At 37.6% G+C, this 17585-nt stretch overlaps 1 protein-coding gene across 1 annotated transcript in view; it reads left to right on the top strand.

Annotated features, from left to right (window-relative positions):
* UMAD1 (UBAP1-MVB12-associated (UMA) domain containing 1) overlaps positions 1 to 17585 on the top strand; it is a 220445-nt gene that overhangs the window by 134403 nt on the left and 68457 nt on the right. The window contains exon 3 of the mRNA XM_011280402.3: positions 9772 to 9845. Coding sequence (XP_011278704.1) covers positions 9772 to 9845 — 74 coding nt within the window. The remainder of the gene's footprint in view (positions 1 to 9771; positions 9846 to 17585) is intronic.

Genomic DNA, 17585 nt, shown 5'->3' on the forward strand with positions numbered 1-17585 from the left:
CTAGGCACCTCATATAAATGGAATCATACGGTATTTGTCTTTTTATGACTGATTTATTTCACTTAGCATAATGTCTTGAAGGTTCATTCATGTTGCAGCATGTGTCAGAATTTCCTTCCTTCTGAGGCTCGATAATGTTCCATTGTGTGCATGTATCATATTTTGTTTATCCATTCATCTGTTGATGGATGCTTGGGCTACGTCCACCTTTTGGCTCCAGTGAATGCTGCTGTTCTCAACATGAGTGTACAGATACTTCAAGACCCTGCTTTCAGTTCTTTTGAGAACTTACCTTATTGAGCCCCAACCTTAACACAGAGACACGTACTCTCTACATATTTAAACAATGTGGGAAGGAAGGAGAGGAGGAGGGAGGGGACAGTCATTCCAAAAATTAGGCAGATGGTAATCTGTCAGCCATCTAAGGTTATCTAAGTCTGTTTCAGTGTTTCTCCAAGTGTTATTCATAAACTACCTGCATTAGAATCTCCTGGAACGCTTGCTAAAACTTTTGACTCTTAAGTAAGTGTTTCATCAGAGTTCACAAGTCTGAATGTCTTGTGAGACTCAGGAATTTGCACCCCTGGTGATCCTTACACACACTGAAATGTGAGACGTACTGCCCCACTGGGAGGGAGATGTCTCAGAATTTACCTGTGTTAATGCACGTCAAGGCTCTGCTCTCTGCCTGACTGCGGGGCACATTCATCCCCGGCTATCCCATGATGCACTTTCTTTTCCACCATACACACACACACACACACACACACACACACACACACACTATATATATAAGTTTCATAAATATAGCAAAAGGATGGCCAGGCCTGAGCTGGCAACCCTGAACTTTGATCTGGGCCCTTTTTCATTCAAGGCCCTTCTTCCTCAGGATGCTAAGTGGCGATTCACTGTGGCTGTCTGCCTGCTTCAGTAAGGGGCCAGTAAACAGGTTAGGACTTCCTCAGGCCTTGTGGTGTCTAGGTTTACCTGTGTTCTTAAAGGGACCACTTTTTTTTTCTTATGTGAATATTTTAAAGATAACACAGTGTATTGTGATCCTCAGGATAGTGATTTCACACATTTATGTTGTATAACCAAATGACAAGTGTGACATCTTCAATAAAACCAACCAGGTTCTTCTGCATTTTGAAATCAAACTCTTGGTCTTTATCCAGTTACCACATCATGCCACCTCATCCTATCTGCCATGTGTAGCTTTGCTTCTAATTGTGATCTGTGATTTGCAAATGATTCTTTTAATACCAGCTTTTCTTCAAATAATGTTGATGTATTTTCAGAAATATTGTCTTCAGACTTTTGTGTGATATAAGACCATGTTTAATATTTGACTTCCATTAAAAGTAATGACACTGATGGATATATACATATACACACACACACATATATATGTATATATACATATATACGTATATATACATATATATGTGTGTGTGTGTGCATATGTATGTATATGTGTGTGTGTATATATATATATATAATGAAAGGCACGGTCACTGTAGTGGAGGCAAAGCCCTATTAATGAAATTTGGTTTTGTTACAGCTGGCCACCTTTTTCACAGGGTGCTCCATAAAACTTTCTATTCCTTAACAACTGGGGACTCCCATAATTTTTAGTTTTTGGCTTGTTTCTACAGCCAGTTTTTGTGATTTGCATTTGCTGGAGTTGTAATTCCTTCCAGAATGTAAATGCTGTGAGCCTGGGGACAGGACTGCACTAGTTCACATGGTGGCCAGCATGATATATGTACACAGCACGTGTTTAACAAATATTTCTTGATTGAATGAAACTTGAAGCTGATTAGATTTCATATACCGCTCTTATTGTTTCTGCTAGGAAGTTTCTTTGCAGTTTTCTATTAGACTAAAACCCTTCTATCAGTCTGAGAACTCCATTTCAAGAGATTGAAAAGCTTACCAATCTAATATCTCTGATTGGGCCAATTGATGCTACGTTTGAAACATACATTGGATCTCACGGGATCACTTATTTTTCTATGTTGAAAACGGACTGTAGAGAACCCCTGACACCCACCAGTAATTTCACAAATTTATTCTGTTGGTTGGTAAGGAGACTGAACACTCTGACTGTGAGTGACATGATGTCAATACGTCTCCTACCTAGGGTGCATTATTAGTGATAGATCAATGCCATCATTTTACCTACAACAGGCATCGCATTTGAGTCTGTGTCTCAGGATACCAGATAACCTAGTAGAGTGAGCCTACCCTTTTCTATTTACAAATTTTGGCCTCAGGCCATACACACTGAAAATCCTTTTTGTGTCAGTCCTGTTTGTTTTCACAGAGCCTATAGAACCTGTTGTCAGTGGAAGGCTCAGAGCAGCCCTTTGTAGAGCTTTCTTTCAACAACATTTTGCCATCCAGAGTCAGGAATGGTCAACCGAACTTACTCTTGTAGTATATAAGTATATTCACATTGAGGAAAGAGAGTAATAAAAATCCTTTGAAGGCAGATTTGTACAGCATAATGCAATACTGTACAAAATTAATTGGGGGTAGGATGGGGTGGGGCTTTTGCATCTCTAGTCTTCCAGTCCAAAAGTAAGAATACATGGGTTTAACTGTTGAACATAGTGTTACAGCTTAATTGATGTTTCTGGTTGCTTTGAGATCTTCCAGAAAAATTATTACCCATAGCTACAACGTAACAAGACTCAGACCTAAAGATATCTGTGAAATCCCAGGAAAAGTTAATTAAGAGCAGGCCAGTAGGACTGATCAGTGGGTCCAACCTCAGATTTGCTGATATTTTTACTTCCCTGAGTAAATGTATTTCAGTACTCAGTGTGACCTTAAGTTCTTAAAGTAGTAAGCAAGATTTTAGCTGTGTGATTTTAATGGCAGCCAGAAGATTAAAATCTAACATGATGCCTAAAAGTAGTATACAAATATATATTAAGATCCACACTAATGTTGTGAAAAGTAGATTGTTCTGTTGAACCCTTAATTTTTTTTCATATTTTAACAAGCATTCGGGGGTGCCTGGGTGGCTGAGTCAGTTAAGCATCTGACTTCAGCCCCGTCATGATCTCACAGTTGGTGGGTTCGAGCCCTGCTTAGGGTCCTGTGCTGACAGCTCTGAGCCTGAAGCCTGCTTTGGATTCTGTGTCTCCCTGTCCCTCCCTTGCTCATGCTCTGTCTCTCCAAAATAAATAAACATTTTTTAAAAATTTAAGTATTTTAACAAGCATTTAGAATTCATTTTTTATCAGCCATTACTATGTGTGTAGAACTGTCTTTCTTATCTGTTCCCCTCACCACACCCTCCACAGTCAAATAAACAGATGTTTATTGACTTCTGTTATCAGAATGATGCCAAGTGAATTTGGGGCATAATAATTTTGGTAAGATGTTCTTGGTGTCCTCTTAATTTGCTCTTCTTTAATTCCTAGTCAGCTTGAACCCTTTGCCATTTTGGTTTGCTAACTTCGTTCTTCCCTCTGTGGCTTAGCCGATTGCTCTTCTTGATTCTCCCCCCCCCCCCCCCTTGGGGTTAGAACAGTTGTCATCAGAATCCTGACCTAACAGCAGTGGGCTCCTGGGCAGGGCATGTCTTGAGCAATTAGTACTTGTGCTTTCTTCCATTCTTCATTATAGTGGAAAACAAGGAGCAAAAGGATAGTATTGGAAAACATGGAAGGGAAAACTAATCCAAACTGGAGGAGATGCCAGTGTGAAGTGTATTAGGCAGACTTGGAGAACTCAAGTTTTGATAAGTAATGGGAGGCAGCGTGAGATTATGTAATGATCTGGCATTGTCAGCGGACTTGGATTCCAACACTGGGCCTGCCATTCTTACGTGGATATAATAAAGCCTACCTCACAACACTGCCAAGAGCACTAAATGAGATTACACATGAGGCTTCTCCTATCCTCTCTCCTCTGGGGCGGGTAACGACAACAGCTATGTGACAAGGGCAGAAGCACAGAGGACTATGCTTAAGACGAAACCTTTATCTTTCCCAACTCTACTCCCCGCCCCGGCTTCTTTGCAGTTAGCATTTAACATGTTCTCTCGTTTTCATCTTTGTAGCAGCCTTACTATGTACCATTCCCATTTTTCTGATGAGGAAATTGAGGCTCTGAGAAGTTAAGTACCTTGCACAAGGTCATGGATTTGGTAAAGGATTAGGGTCGAGTTCTGTCAGATTCCAAAGCCATTCCCTTGACACACCGGGCTGCCTCGTATAATGAGTGTGTGACTGAAGAATGAAAAGGAGCTAATGGAGTGGCCATTCCACTGTTCTTTCCACTACTTCACTTGGTGAATGACTAATAAGCAAACACTCCCAGAGGGTATTTGCATTTTAAAAGAGGAGCTCATTAACCCTAATGAATCTCTAATTGGCGGAATATGTGGGGGAGATATTTCTGATCACTGGGGCTTTCTCCTGTGTCTTCAAGGTGCCTGGCTCTCCTGTTCTCCTCTATGGATTATCAACTCTTCTGGAATCAGAAGTATGTAGTAGAATGCAGACACATCCTGCTAGTCCGCCCCAAATGCCATTGGATAAACTGACAAGGGGGTTGTGAAAAGATAGCGAAAAGAAAATAAGTGTAGGTTAGCACTGTGGAAAATGACTCTTTGAAAGCTGAATAACAAGTTTGGCAATTTTGAGTCTACTGAAGAGTCAGGTAAGAATGATATATTCCCTAACCAGTTTTAACTTTAGAAATGTTCTATCAGCATTTCCCATGGTGTGTTCATAGACCCCTGTGAAATGTTTAATAGGTATCAGTGAATACAATGCTCCATAGTCAAATACATTGTGAAAAAAAGTTGTAAAGTTCTTTACTGAAGAATTTCTCACAGGCTTTAATATGTTAAAGTGCATTGGAAATCAACTGGAAGGGAACGCATTCTGCAGATTTTTCTCATACTTTTGACCATAGAAATATTTCTTCCATGTGAACCCCTCGAAACTAGTGTTTTGTAGACTGCATTCTCAGATAAGCAGTTCTAGATAATTCTTTTCTGGTTAAAAGAAAGAAAATAGTTTTCTGTATTCACAGCTTTTCATATTTAGGTAGGCTCCAGCCCTGTCCTCATCAGCCCATTCCCAGTCCTTTTAGACCCTAGGGTCTTCCAGCAGGTACACCTCTCTTCTTCAGATAAGATCTAACCAATTGAGGGGGGGCAAACCCCAACAAGTAGAGACCAAATTCTCACTTTTATTGCCTACTGAGTTGATGTTAAAGATCTGTCAAGGACCAGATAGGTTTCTGAACCCCAAAATGAGCTTGAGCCCATCCAGTTGCAGGAAATGGTGGGCTGGAGCAGGTTTCCCCAGGTGGGAGGAGGTCCCTGTGGAGGGTCAGAGCAGACAGAACCACATGCTGCCTGGAGTCCTCTCATTCTCAACAGAAGGGGAAGAGGAATGGGCAGAATCACATGCACAAGGTCCCCAAATTACCAAGCGATGGATGGGATGGTGGAGGGAGGCCTGGGGTTAATGTTACTAGATTTTCTTCCACATTCAAGGAGGCCTAAGAGGAAGGATACTCCCCCACCCCCTCTCCTGCCAAAACAAGTGTCCTCTGGGTAACCCAAATAGGCATTGGGGTTCCCCTTCCGTCACTGGGGATTTCTCTCCTTTTATCCTGCTCTTTATACCTAGTGCTCACTCTTGACCACCATTTCTCCTCTCCTTTGACCCAATTCACCCAGTAGAATAGGATCATGATGATACCCTAATGACCATCCCCTGTCTCCTCCTATAACTAAAACCTAATTCAGCCTTTTATCCTAGAAAAGGTAGAATACATATAGTCTCTAAATAGGGATCTGGAGGGACACCTGGCTGACTCAGTTGGTAGAGCCTGCAACTCTTGAGCTCAGGGTCATGAGTTTGAGCCCCATGTTGGGCATTGAGATTATTTAATAAAAAAATAAATAAAAATAATAAACCCCCAGAGATTAGGAAACTACAGCTTGAAACTTGTTTTTGTAAATAAAATTTTATTGGAACATAGCCACATTTGTTACTTTATATATTGTCTCTGACAGTTCTCAGCCACAAGGGTAGAGTTGAGAATTTTGTGACAGAAACAGTAGGGCCCACAAAGTCTAAAATGTTTGCTGTCTAGGACTTTAAGTGGAAAAACTTGCCAATATCTAATCTAAAATATGAATGATTTTCACTTCAGCCCTTTGAGTTCCAAAAGGGCTTCCTTAGTGTGTATATTTAGGCTTTATTATTTATTCTAAATAACAACTACATTTTAAACCAAGAAAATTGCACGGTTGTAGTATAAGAGGGATTTTGCCTTTTGTGAAAGTGTTTCCAGCCTTAGAAACTTCTGGAAAAACATCAGGGGGACTGTGTTTGCTTTGAAGGATGGGAAGGAAGGAGAGAGGCATCATCAATGGGAAGGGAAGAGAACAGATAATCTATGGGGCTTATGGAAGAAGAAAAGAGTAGAGAGAAGTGTTTAGGGGCCCAGCGGGTTAGACCAGCACAAGATCCTGTGTTCAAAGCTCCCTTTCACATCCTTGGGCTCTTCTCTTCACTGTTCTGTAACTCAGATTTGATTCCTCCCACCTTGGCCCACATCCATTAGAACCTCCCACCAGACCACAGAAACCCTAGAGGTGTCAGAAGGATTCTAGGTCCCACTGTGACTGCCTTCTACTTGGGAGACTTTGGGCAAGTAACTGAGTGCCTCTGCCCCTTAGGGTTCATTCTCCCTAAACTGGGGAGACAGAGGGTGGATGGGGAGGATGTCTTACCTCACCATAGTGAGAATCAAATGTGGTACTGTAAAAAAACAAAACAAAACAAAACAAAAAACCTTGGAAATGTAAAGTTCTGTGAACATGTTGGTTGTTTGTTCTTTTTAAACAGCTGACTCGCAAATGAAAACTTGTAATCTATCCAGTGTATAAATTAGAGTTAACTGACAATTTGAAAACTAAAATACCTTATATCCCGTTTGTCACATGCATCTTTATTTATTGTTGAAGTATCTAACTTTCATGTAGGTTATAAAAAATTAGAGAAAATAACTGAATTTTTCTCATGATAAAGTAATTCTTCAATGAGAAGAAAAAAACCTTCAAAAATCATATTTCATTGTGACCTGTTCTTTTCCATTTGTTTGTGTAGTTTTCATTCTGTGCCTTTGTTTATAGAGAATAATCTTGCAGATGGCATTTTTCCTTGTAATCAGTTATTGTCCTATCTGAGTCATCGCCAGACATGGCATTTCAGTAAATAGTGATTCTACAATCGCTTCCAGGCAGATGTGTTGTGTGATGTCAGGAACACTGACTGATAACCTTTCTGGTTATTCAAGCAGTAGGGAGAAATGGAGAAAGCTTTGTGCAGATACCCAGCTTGAAGTCAGAAAATGGCAAAGGAAGTACAGACTTTGTGTCAAATGATTTTAGCCAAAAAGTGTTTGTGTGGCTATGGGATAGAGCAGTAATCATTTTAAAAGGGAAAAACTCTTGCATAAATGACCTTTAATATTGGATGATGCATATAATAAGCATCAGGCATGTGAGTTATTAAACATACTTTGACCTCAATGTGCAGACCTTTGCATTACCTTTGCTGCTTCACGCCGCTAGCCAAGGAAATGAAACTCCCCATGCATTGGTTTTGCCACCTGTAAACTGGAGGTTGATTATCTTGTCCCTAACTTTCAGAGAGAAGATAGATTTCTTAAAAAAAAAAAAAAAAGCTCTTCGAGATAAATGGTCAGTTTAAACAATCACTTGAAAAGTCAATCAAAATGGTTTGACATGCTAGGTCACAAAAGTAGGTTGATGTAATTGGTCACTTAATAGCTATTATCTTTATTATCCAATAGATACAACCCAAAAGTTCCTAATGCTTTGGTTTCAGTAGTATTTTTTATTTATAAATCATTGTTTTTAAAATCTAATAAGTTATACCACAATTATAGATCCCTAGAAGCAATACACTGTAGTGGTATTTAATACAGTTGTCTTTGAGGTGAGCATCTGACTCCCGATTTTGGCTCCAGTCATGATCTCACAGTTGAGGAGATCAAGCCCCACATCAGGCTCTGTGCTGACAGGGTGGAGCCTGCTTGGGATTCTCTCTCTCCCTCTCTGCCTCCCCAGCTCTGCTCACGTGCTTGGGATCTGTCTCTCAAAATACATAAACTTTTTAAAAAATGTTTAAAAAAATACAGTTGCCTTTTAAGTTTCACAAATATGTGTAGAAGGACCTTAACTGTATGCTCAAATATAGCTTTTATCACATGCCACCTATATTTTATCTCAGTTTTATGGACTAGAAACTATAAGGAGAAGTTCACTAATTTATTCAGCTAGTATTTATTGAATACCTATTATGTGCTAGGTCTTGCCCAATGATAATGTTGCACATAGCTGAGAACGGAGCTTATAAACTGGAATATGCATCGATATGCTTGCATTTTAAACATTTGGTGGGGAGGAAAATTACTTTATCTTAAGTAAATAAAATACCAATTTAATGCTTCACGATGTTAGAATTTGACAGGCTAATTCTTTAAAATTTCAGTGAGGCTCTTCCCTGATTATCACCATTGGTATGCTAAACTTTTGTGTTTCATAAAAAAAAAAACAAAAAAAACTTAAGCTCAGCCAGGACTTGCATACTTTGTTATCTCCAATCAAGACTTGTGACCTTCCTTATTAACAAATTCTTAACCTTTAATGTTGGCCACATCATCATCTATGAATCTTACAATCTTCCTTGTTGTGGGCATTCCTGAGCTGGCTTAATTTTACAGGAAGAGCAGTTTACAAATTACTAAACCAACCTCTCACTTTGCATTAAATAAGTAGGCTAATTGTTTCTTTCCCTACCATGTTGTAATCACAGATCATTAGATATAGTTAATATATTAAAATAAGTCATTAATAAAATTATGCTTATACTTAACCTATGTTTGTGTCTGTCCTATGTCCTTGGAGCCAGCCTATTACCAACTTCATTTTGTAATATAAGCCACCCAGGCATCAGCCTTAGGAATCAAAGTATTAACTGAAGGCTAATTTATGAATTTGTTCATTGTTCTTTCCTTCTGTGAAGATTGTGTGACATTTGGTTAATTATTACATGCAAATATCCATATCTACTTGGAGGCAAATCTACAGACACACAAGTAAACACTTATAAATAGTTAACCTTATTAAAAAAAATAATATGGAGGACAGTTCCTATTATAGAGACTTTTAATTTGAAAGTAACTTGCCTTATTTTCCTTAAGTCATAAACTCTCCTCACTTATTTGAAATATGACTTGATTTACAAAATACGAATTCACTTGATTTTTCCAGAGTAAACCTATATCAAAGCAGGATACATCTCTGGATCTCTGGTTTACATTGTTTATATATATATATATATATATATACACACATATATATATATATGTATATATATATATGTATGTATATATGTATATATATGTGTATATATATGTATATATATACACATATATATGTGTGTATGTATATATATACACATACATATATGTGTATATATATACACACACACATATATATATATGGATGGATGATTTCTGAAACCTCTATAAAATTACTGTGCTTAAAAATTAAATTACTTTAAAACAAAGGAAACAGTGGTTGCTTCCATAGTGTGAAACATACGGCAACAAAAGATATTTTAAATAAATTGAAGACACTTGGCCTCAATGGTATGGTAAAGGTGTTTTGTTTTTTTTTCTTTTTTTCTTTTCACTTCATAGGAGATACGGCACATGAGCAAAGAATGGCAGCAAGAGGTAAAACTTCCGAAGAAGAAGGCAACCAACCTTTGGAGGTAAGTGAAACTCAGTAAGCCCTTTTGGGGCAAAACTCCACAAGTCACTATGATTATATATTCCTCTGAGGATAAATAGTAACTTCTACTCTTGCTACATAGGTGCCAAGTACAAAGAAGACAGGTGATTTTACCAGTGCTAAGCTTTTCCTAGTGCTGGATATGGAATCTTTCAGTTGAAAAAAGAGGAAGAGAGCACTTAAGTTAGAACACTTGAACTATTTTTGAGTGATTATTTTCTAATACATTCAAATGAATAGGTAATACCTGAACCTATACAGGTTTGCAAATAACCTATTTAGAACTGTATTACATTACCATTTCCAGCATCAAAGTATATTCCTTGACAGTGTTCAGTAAAAAGACTAGGGTATTGGTTCTTTTCCACATGAGAAAATTATTTTTTCCTTGTGGGTACTTCAAAATGTAATTCAGATCCTTTTCATATACTGTGTAGAAACATCCTAACATTCTTTAATCACTAACATAATCATTTTTAAGATGTAGGGGGAATGTTAATTATTCGGGTAGAAGATATACCCATGAATTTTGGAACTTTCTACATGGTGACATACCCCTACTTAATTCTTCCTGTGGTACAGAGGGTGTTGCTGCATACAGCTGGAGGGAGGTCGGGGACCTGGCCTGTTTGGTTCATCACCGTAGTCCCAAAGCCTAGCACAGGATAGGTAGTCAAAAAGATTTGTTAAATGAATGCATGAATAAAATCTTGATCAGTCAACATGAATCTTACCCAGTCTCATGGTTTTAACTTACATGAAGAGACTGATGACTCCCCAAGTAAATCTCCATGAGACCTCTCCCATGAGCTCCAGACTATATCCAACTGCCTATGTACCATTTCACTTACAAATTTCTAGACAGTTCAGGCTTTACGTGACCAAAGAAGAAATACTGATTCCTGATGTGGGTTCAAGCCCTGCATCAAGCTCTGTGGTGACAGCTCAGAACCTGGAGCCTGCTTTGGATTCCGTGTCTCCCTCTCTCTGTGCCCCTCCCCAGCTCCTGCTCTGTCTCTCAAAAAATAAATAAACGTTAAAAAACATTACAATCAAAGCCCCTAATGTACCCCTGCCTCTCTCTTCCTCACGCTCCACATGCAGCTCATCAGTAAGCCTGGTCATCTCTCCCTCTACCTGTGGAATCTGACTCCTTCTCAGCACCGACACCGTTAGAACTCGGGTGTGAGCCACCACTCTCACCAGGACTCTCCTTAAGTCCATTCTCCACACAGCAGATGGAAATATGAATGAGATCACATCACTCTTTGGCTTAAAACCTGCTGTGTGCCCACTGTAACTAGAACACATGCTGTATATTATGGCGGGCTACCAGGAGCAACACGTGCTCTCTCATCCCCATTCTCTCCACACCCCCAAACACCAACCCCACCTACCAGCTGCTGTTCTGTCTCCTGGTCATGTTAAGCTCCTTCCCACCTCAGCCTCTGCAATTTGCTATCCCTTTGTTAAGGTCATTCAGGTCTTAGTTCCAATGTCATTTTTCAGGACTACTTCAGCTAAAGTATCTTTTTCCCTCCATCACTGTCACATAGCCCCATCTTATTTCCTGCACAAACTTTATTAATTCTCAGATTATTCATTTATTTACTGTCTGCCTCCTCTGACTAGAATGAAAACAGACTCTGTGGGCCTAGAATAGTGTCTGGTACATGGAAGGTGCTCAGTAAATACCCGTTAATTGTAATCTAGATTTCCTGTAATGTCATCATCTGCCTGCCAAGTTAAAGGCCTAAAAATGTCATCTTGACTCACTGTCGCCAACATTCTTATCAAGTCTATCAATTCTTACTGATTCTACCTCACAAATACCCTTCCAAGTCTGGTTCCTCACTCTTCAGCTAGGCCTTTGTCTGTTCACTAGACTGTTATTAGATGAGCAGGGTCTTTTCCAAATCCCTTTCTGAAAAAAACAGCAGGTTTTATTACTTCGGGCCCCCCAAATGCCTTGAAACCTGCTAAATAAAGCTTAAGAACAAAATGCTGTTCATACGGCACCTCCTTTGTGAACTCTCCCTACATTCCCAGCCAGAGATGGCCTCAATGTCCTTGTACTGCTTGTGCTGTCTTTTATGACTTCACTATCATGCCAGTTCCTGGACGATGGAGCCTACACCTTTAGTTAACCAGCTTTAAAGCTTCAGCCACTAACCTAGTGTCAAACACATGTGGTGTGACAGAGAAGCCCTGTCATTGATTCTGGGGTGGATAAATGAACAAATCAGTTAACAAAGGGAAAAAAGACAGCAAATGCTGTCTTGTGAGTCTCTTCATTAAATCCTGTTTTTCTCCTTACACTGTAAACACATGGGCTATATTTTTTTTTCATCACTGTAAAGTTTTCTTATTTCTTATAAGTTACCCATAAAAATCTATTAATTTACACTATTGACACTCTTACTACATTAGCAAGGAAAAGTATGATTTCAGTTAAAAAAAAAAAAAAAAAAAGGCCCCTGGGTGGCTCAGTCAGTTGAGTGTCCAACTTTGGCGCGAGTCATGATCTCAGTTTGAGTTCAAGCCCTACGTCAGACTCTGTGCTGACAGCTCAGAGCCTGGAGCCTGCTTCAGATTCTGTGTCTCCCTCTCTCTCTGCCCCTCCCTGCTCATGCTGTCTCTCTCTCAAAAATAAATAAGCATTAAAAAAAAAAAGATATACGTCTGATTAAGAAATTGTTACTATTGTACCTTCACAGGAAGGATTCTCATTATTTTAGTTTTTAGTTTTTAATGGCTATATAAGAAATGTTGAAATATTATTTATAATGAGAATGTTTGGTAAATTAGTATGGGTTCCATAATGTCTAAAAATAAGACTTATAGTTGCCAAAATAGAACTCCCTTTCCTAAGGACCTTTTGGAGAGGGTGGCTTTTAGTATATCAAAATAGGTTTTCTGGTGAGTTCAGATAAACATCGAGATTGCCTGCTATTCTCAAGGAATTGTTGGGCCTGGGGTGGAGAGACTATAAAGATAAATACAACTATGACTCTCAGCTATAGAAGCAGAAATTCTCAATCTATTCATGGAAAATTAGAAAACCCCAACAATTACTATAATATAAAATGGAATAAATGAATTTCATAAATTCCGTAACTACAAAGGTAAGTGAGATTTCAGTGAAGGAAGAAATATTAGGGAGGCCTAATGCACTAGATGAGCATTGAACCATGAACTAATTTTTCTTACTATTTATACAGTTAATTCCTATATGATAAATTCCTGTGATATTCCTTGATAAAATCCTTCATTAAGAACATTTTAGTAAAAACTTGAAAAAAAAAGTTTCAGAAATCTAGAAGCAAATCATAGTATGAAATGACTTTCTACACAGGCATTTCAATGATAGATGATAAAGGGTTAAAAAAGAATATAACTCGGCCTATGCTGTACTGTAGCTTTAATGGTAGTTAAAATATTTTGTTAAGTAGTGTGTGCTATTTTTCCTTACACTTCATAGCCCAAGTATACTTAAAAAATGTGTTCCCTCTCCAAATACAGCTCTCTCCCGACATCAGGACTCTAGCATCTAGGCGGAATATAATTTGCAAAAAGGGGGTGTGGTTTGGACATCAATAAGTGAATTTTTACAGATTTGGATTATGAGCTATGTTGATACATTTACACAAAAGACTATGAAAGGCAGCATATTTATTTGCATTAGTTAGTGGGACTTTTTACTTTGTGAACTGAAAATAATAAGGCATTCATTTCAGAAAAACATTAATTTCTCAGTATACTTGTCTTATTCAGTCCCCTTCCCTTAATATTTTAGGTTCCTTTTACTGATGACTTTAGTTACTACTGTTTCTACCTTGGCATACTCTCTATATGATCCCAAAGTATCATCACCTAAAATAGCGTAACTTAAAGAGATATCAAACCATGTAGTCACCAAACGTGGTTACTCTTAAGTTGTGCTTTAGTCTCTGTTTTTAAGAACCACTGGTAACTTTTAACAGAGTTCATCATGTTTTTGGTGTGTAGAGCTTGAGCTCCTATAAACCCAGGTTTGGGTTCATTAAAATTAAAGTCATTAGACTCTAGCACTTGGGGAAAGAGTTATAATTTGGAACTAATTATCCAGTTGGAGGATTATCCACCTCCTTCTGTTCCTTTTTTTTTTTTTTTCCTTTTTTTTATCTTGTTGCCTTTCTGGGTAAAATTTGGTTATGAGTTGTAATGATATTATGGCTACTTATTACCTTCTGCCAGTCTAGGAGCCTATTACTTACAGCTCAGGGGTATAAATCCACAGATTCATGGAGGGAGGGGGTGCTGTTTTGAGTTTTTGTCATTCTGATCTTTTCAGGGAATAAACATTACAAGTAAGCAAGTAATTAGTCATTATTTTCTCATCTTCAGTCATGGAAAGTGTTCTGTGTTGTGAAAACTGGAACCATATTAGCTACTTATTTTTCTAGTGGGCCTATTCTTTTTTGGTTTTGTAGGTATATTTTGAGAGCTATGAGTATGTAAGTTTCAGTTTCTTTAATCATCTCCAGTTTTGGTGACTCTTAATTTCAACCTAGTTTTAATAGATTCTTTTAGATTAAGTGTGTATTGAACTTAAATTTATTTGTACTATAAAAATTATTTTAAAATTTGAATTTAGTTTTGGTTTCCAAGACTGAGGAATATGTTTATTTAGTGCACTGGCCTAAAGATAACAAAACACAAAAACAAGCCGATAAAAATCTCCCCACAAAACCGCAATTCTATTTATATATTTGTCTTGAGTGACAACTAATTCACATATGCATATGGAAACACATATAAAATAATAACTAACAGATGGCATAGCTGCAAAGTAGGATTTATAAAGATTATTATCAGCTGGTGGTACTGAGATACTACTGTGGTTATGCTGACAGAAGACACAAAAATTATTTATTATAATAAACTGTGACACTAATATCCCCCCAACTTCTGTTTAACCGAAGTAGCTTATTGCATATTTAATATAAATTTCTTAATGACGACCTAAAACAATCTTACAGCCAATTTGTGCTAGGAAATTTAATAGGCAGCACTTGCAAAACAGTAATTGAGGTAGCAACAACAAAATGCTTGCTAAAATTGTTGAGTGCATAATACTAGAATCCCTGGAAAGTAAAGATTTGGGGTACTTTGTTCAGCCCATTTCCACTGTAGTACAGTGGATTTGTGTTTTTTTTTTTTAATTTGTGTATTTGAAAATAGTTGAGTTACATCTGGAATTCACCGTTCAGTAATTTAGGAAACATAAGTTTTGTTGTTGTTGAAATAGGCATGGAATGCACATATTAATGAAACATGTCCACTTTTCTTCTAATGTGTTTTTGTGCTTCCCTTAAGTCTTTTAACAGAACTGGAGGAGACTTCTGATTCTATAGGGGCTAATTTTCTTGTTTTTTATTTCAGATAGTCATTAAAATGAATGAAAATAGCCTTGAGCTTTGTAGATTCCATATGATGTAGACTTTGGCTATCATTTCTTAAAAGGGGAGGAAGATTATCCCATTAAAAACTGGATTCTGTGTAGAAAAGAATCAGGGTCGTGTGGTACAGGAAAATGGAGACAGACTGGGGCGAGTGATTCTCAAAAAGAGTTTTACATACTTTTCTCTACCAGATGTCAGGATTTCAGCCTTAAGAATTTTCTAGTATAACATAGTATCTAACTTTATTAATTTAAAGTACTGGGGTTATAAAGATGATTATGAAAGTGTTTATTCTTGCAAGACATACATAGTCCAAATACGGATATAATGAGTATTGATATTGAAGGCAGTTTAAACTGGTACAACCATTTTTGGAAAGCATTTTGGCAATAAGTATCTAGAGCCATAAAGACATTAATATCCTTTGACAGTAATTCCACTTCCAGGATTCTATTCTAAGAAAATAGTCTTTTTAATCCACAAGAAGGTCTATGTGTAAAAAAAGATGGCAATTCATTCAATGGACTATTTTTCAGTTTTCATACATGCAATTGATGGTTATTCTTCAATAAAAAATAGAGACTCTTGGTTTCATTATTTCAGTTAAATATATGAAGTACAAAATTGTATATACAATATTATTGCTGCTATGTAAAAGCTGTGCAGAAAAAGATGATGTGGGACATAAAAGCATTAGGAGGAGTTGCCTTTGGGATGATAGATACAGGAGATAAATCATTCTTTCCAATGTTATTTTCCAATTGTCTATAATGAGTGTATCTTCTGTTTTAAATGATAGTGAGGTCGGTGATGAGGAAACAATGTATTTACTCAAGGGCAGTTTTTGCTTAATAGAAGAACTATTTTATATGGCAATAAAAACAATGGAGTAGGCTACTGAGGATGATCTTCAGGAGATATGTTGGTACTTTTCTGCCTTGGCTCATTTAGGTTTAAGATCCCTTAATTAGTTGATCACAGAGCACCACATCTGATCACGATTTGTCAAAACATCTGTCCTCTCACTCAGGGGCCTTTCCAGCAGGGAGAAAAGTGAGGTGACTTGGAGGTTATTCTTCACATCTCATTGGAAGTCACACGACCCCAACTTTTCTCATTGATCAACCTGTCAATGTCATTGTATTGGTTATAAAGTCGTATTTCCCCCTAAAACATGTTGCAGGCTCTTCATTTAAACATGTATTTGTCTAAAAACCTTGTTTCTTTGTTTCTATGATGTCGAGACTCTTAGTCGAAGATCTTAATTTCTCCCTTTATAATAGTTTTTGAGAATATAATTTTATCAGATGAGTGCAAGGATCTTTGTTTTTCATTTCCCCTAATATAAAACCCTTCCGAATATCTGATTGACGGGGAAGAGAAGCACAGTTGGATTACCAGTCACTGAACTGGTAAATTTAATTCTTCAGTGTGTTCATCCCCCATGTGTTCATCCCCCTATACAGAACACCTTTTGGGAAAAAGATTTTGTAGAGTGAATTTTTCTCTTTATTTTCATTTGAATTACTGTATTGCAATAATATGGTAGAAAGTACATTTTGGGGAGCCTCTTCTGCTCACCAAATGTCTGATCAAGGACAAGTTAAGGTTCTATTCAACTTCAGTTCTTAGTCAATGAAGTAGGTGAATTAGATGCGGTATGTGACATTCCCTCCCCTCCCCCCCGCCCCTGGAAGTCCTGGCTCTTGACCTCTTTGGAAAGTGAATTGGAATTTTGCCACCAAATGCCAATCTTTGTATTACTGCTATGATGATGGTGTGTGGGTGTGTGGACAGGAAGGTAGGGATCTGCTGCATTATGAAGATTTTAGGCATTGATTGATTAAGCTTTTATACTTGTTAGAAAGGAATAGTCCAATAGTCCTTGTTGGTAAATTATCAAACTGAAAAACGACTTCCAAAATCCTTGCTCTTGCTTCTAAGATCTGTCTTGGGCCACTGGTAAAGAACAATTGAAGCCCTGTATTATTTCTTAAAATCTATAAACTTTTTATATTAGACGATCAGATTAGCATAGGTTGTTGACTGCCCAGAACACTGGCAAGATGAATTAACTTGAGGCATGTGTATCAGAATTTGTAAAGATCTTTTCCAGAACCTCAAATTTGTATATTTTTTTTCCCACCACCTCTTTGTCCTAATTTCAGTTTCACTGGAAAAAATTATAACTGAAAGGTCACAATTCTGACGTTTTCTGGTTTCCATTGGGGTTAACTAACACACTGCAACATAATGTTCATTCATCCTAGTCAGTA

The sequence above is a fragment of the Felis catus genome, chromosome A2 (genome assembly GCF_018350175.1).
Source record: "Felis catus isolate Fca126 chromosome A2, F.catus_Fca126_mat1.0, whole genome shotgun sequence".
NCBI lineage: Eukaryota > Metazoa > Chordata > Mammalia > Carnivora > Felidae > Felis > Felis catus.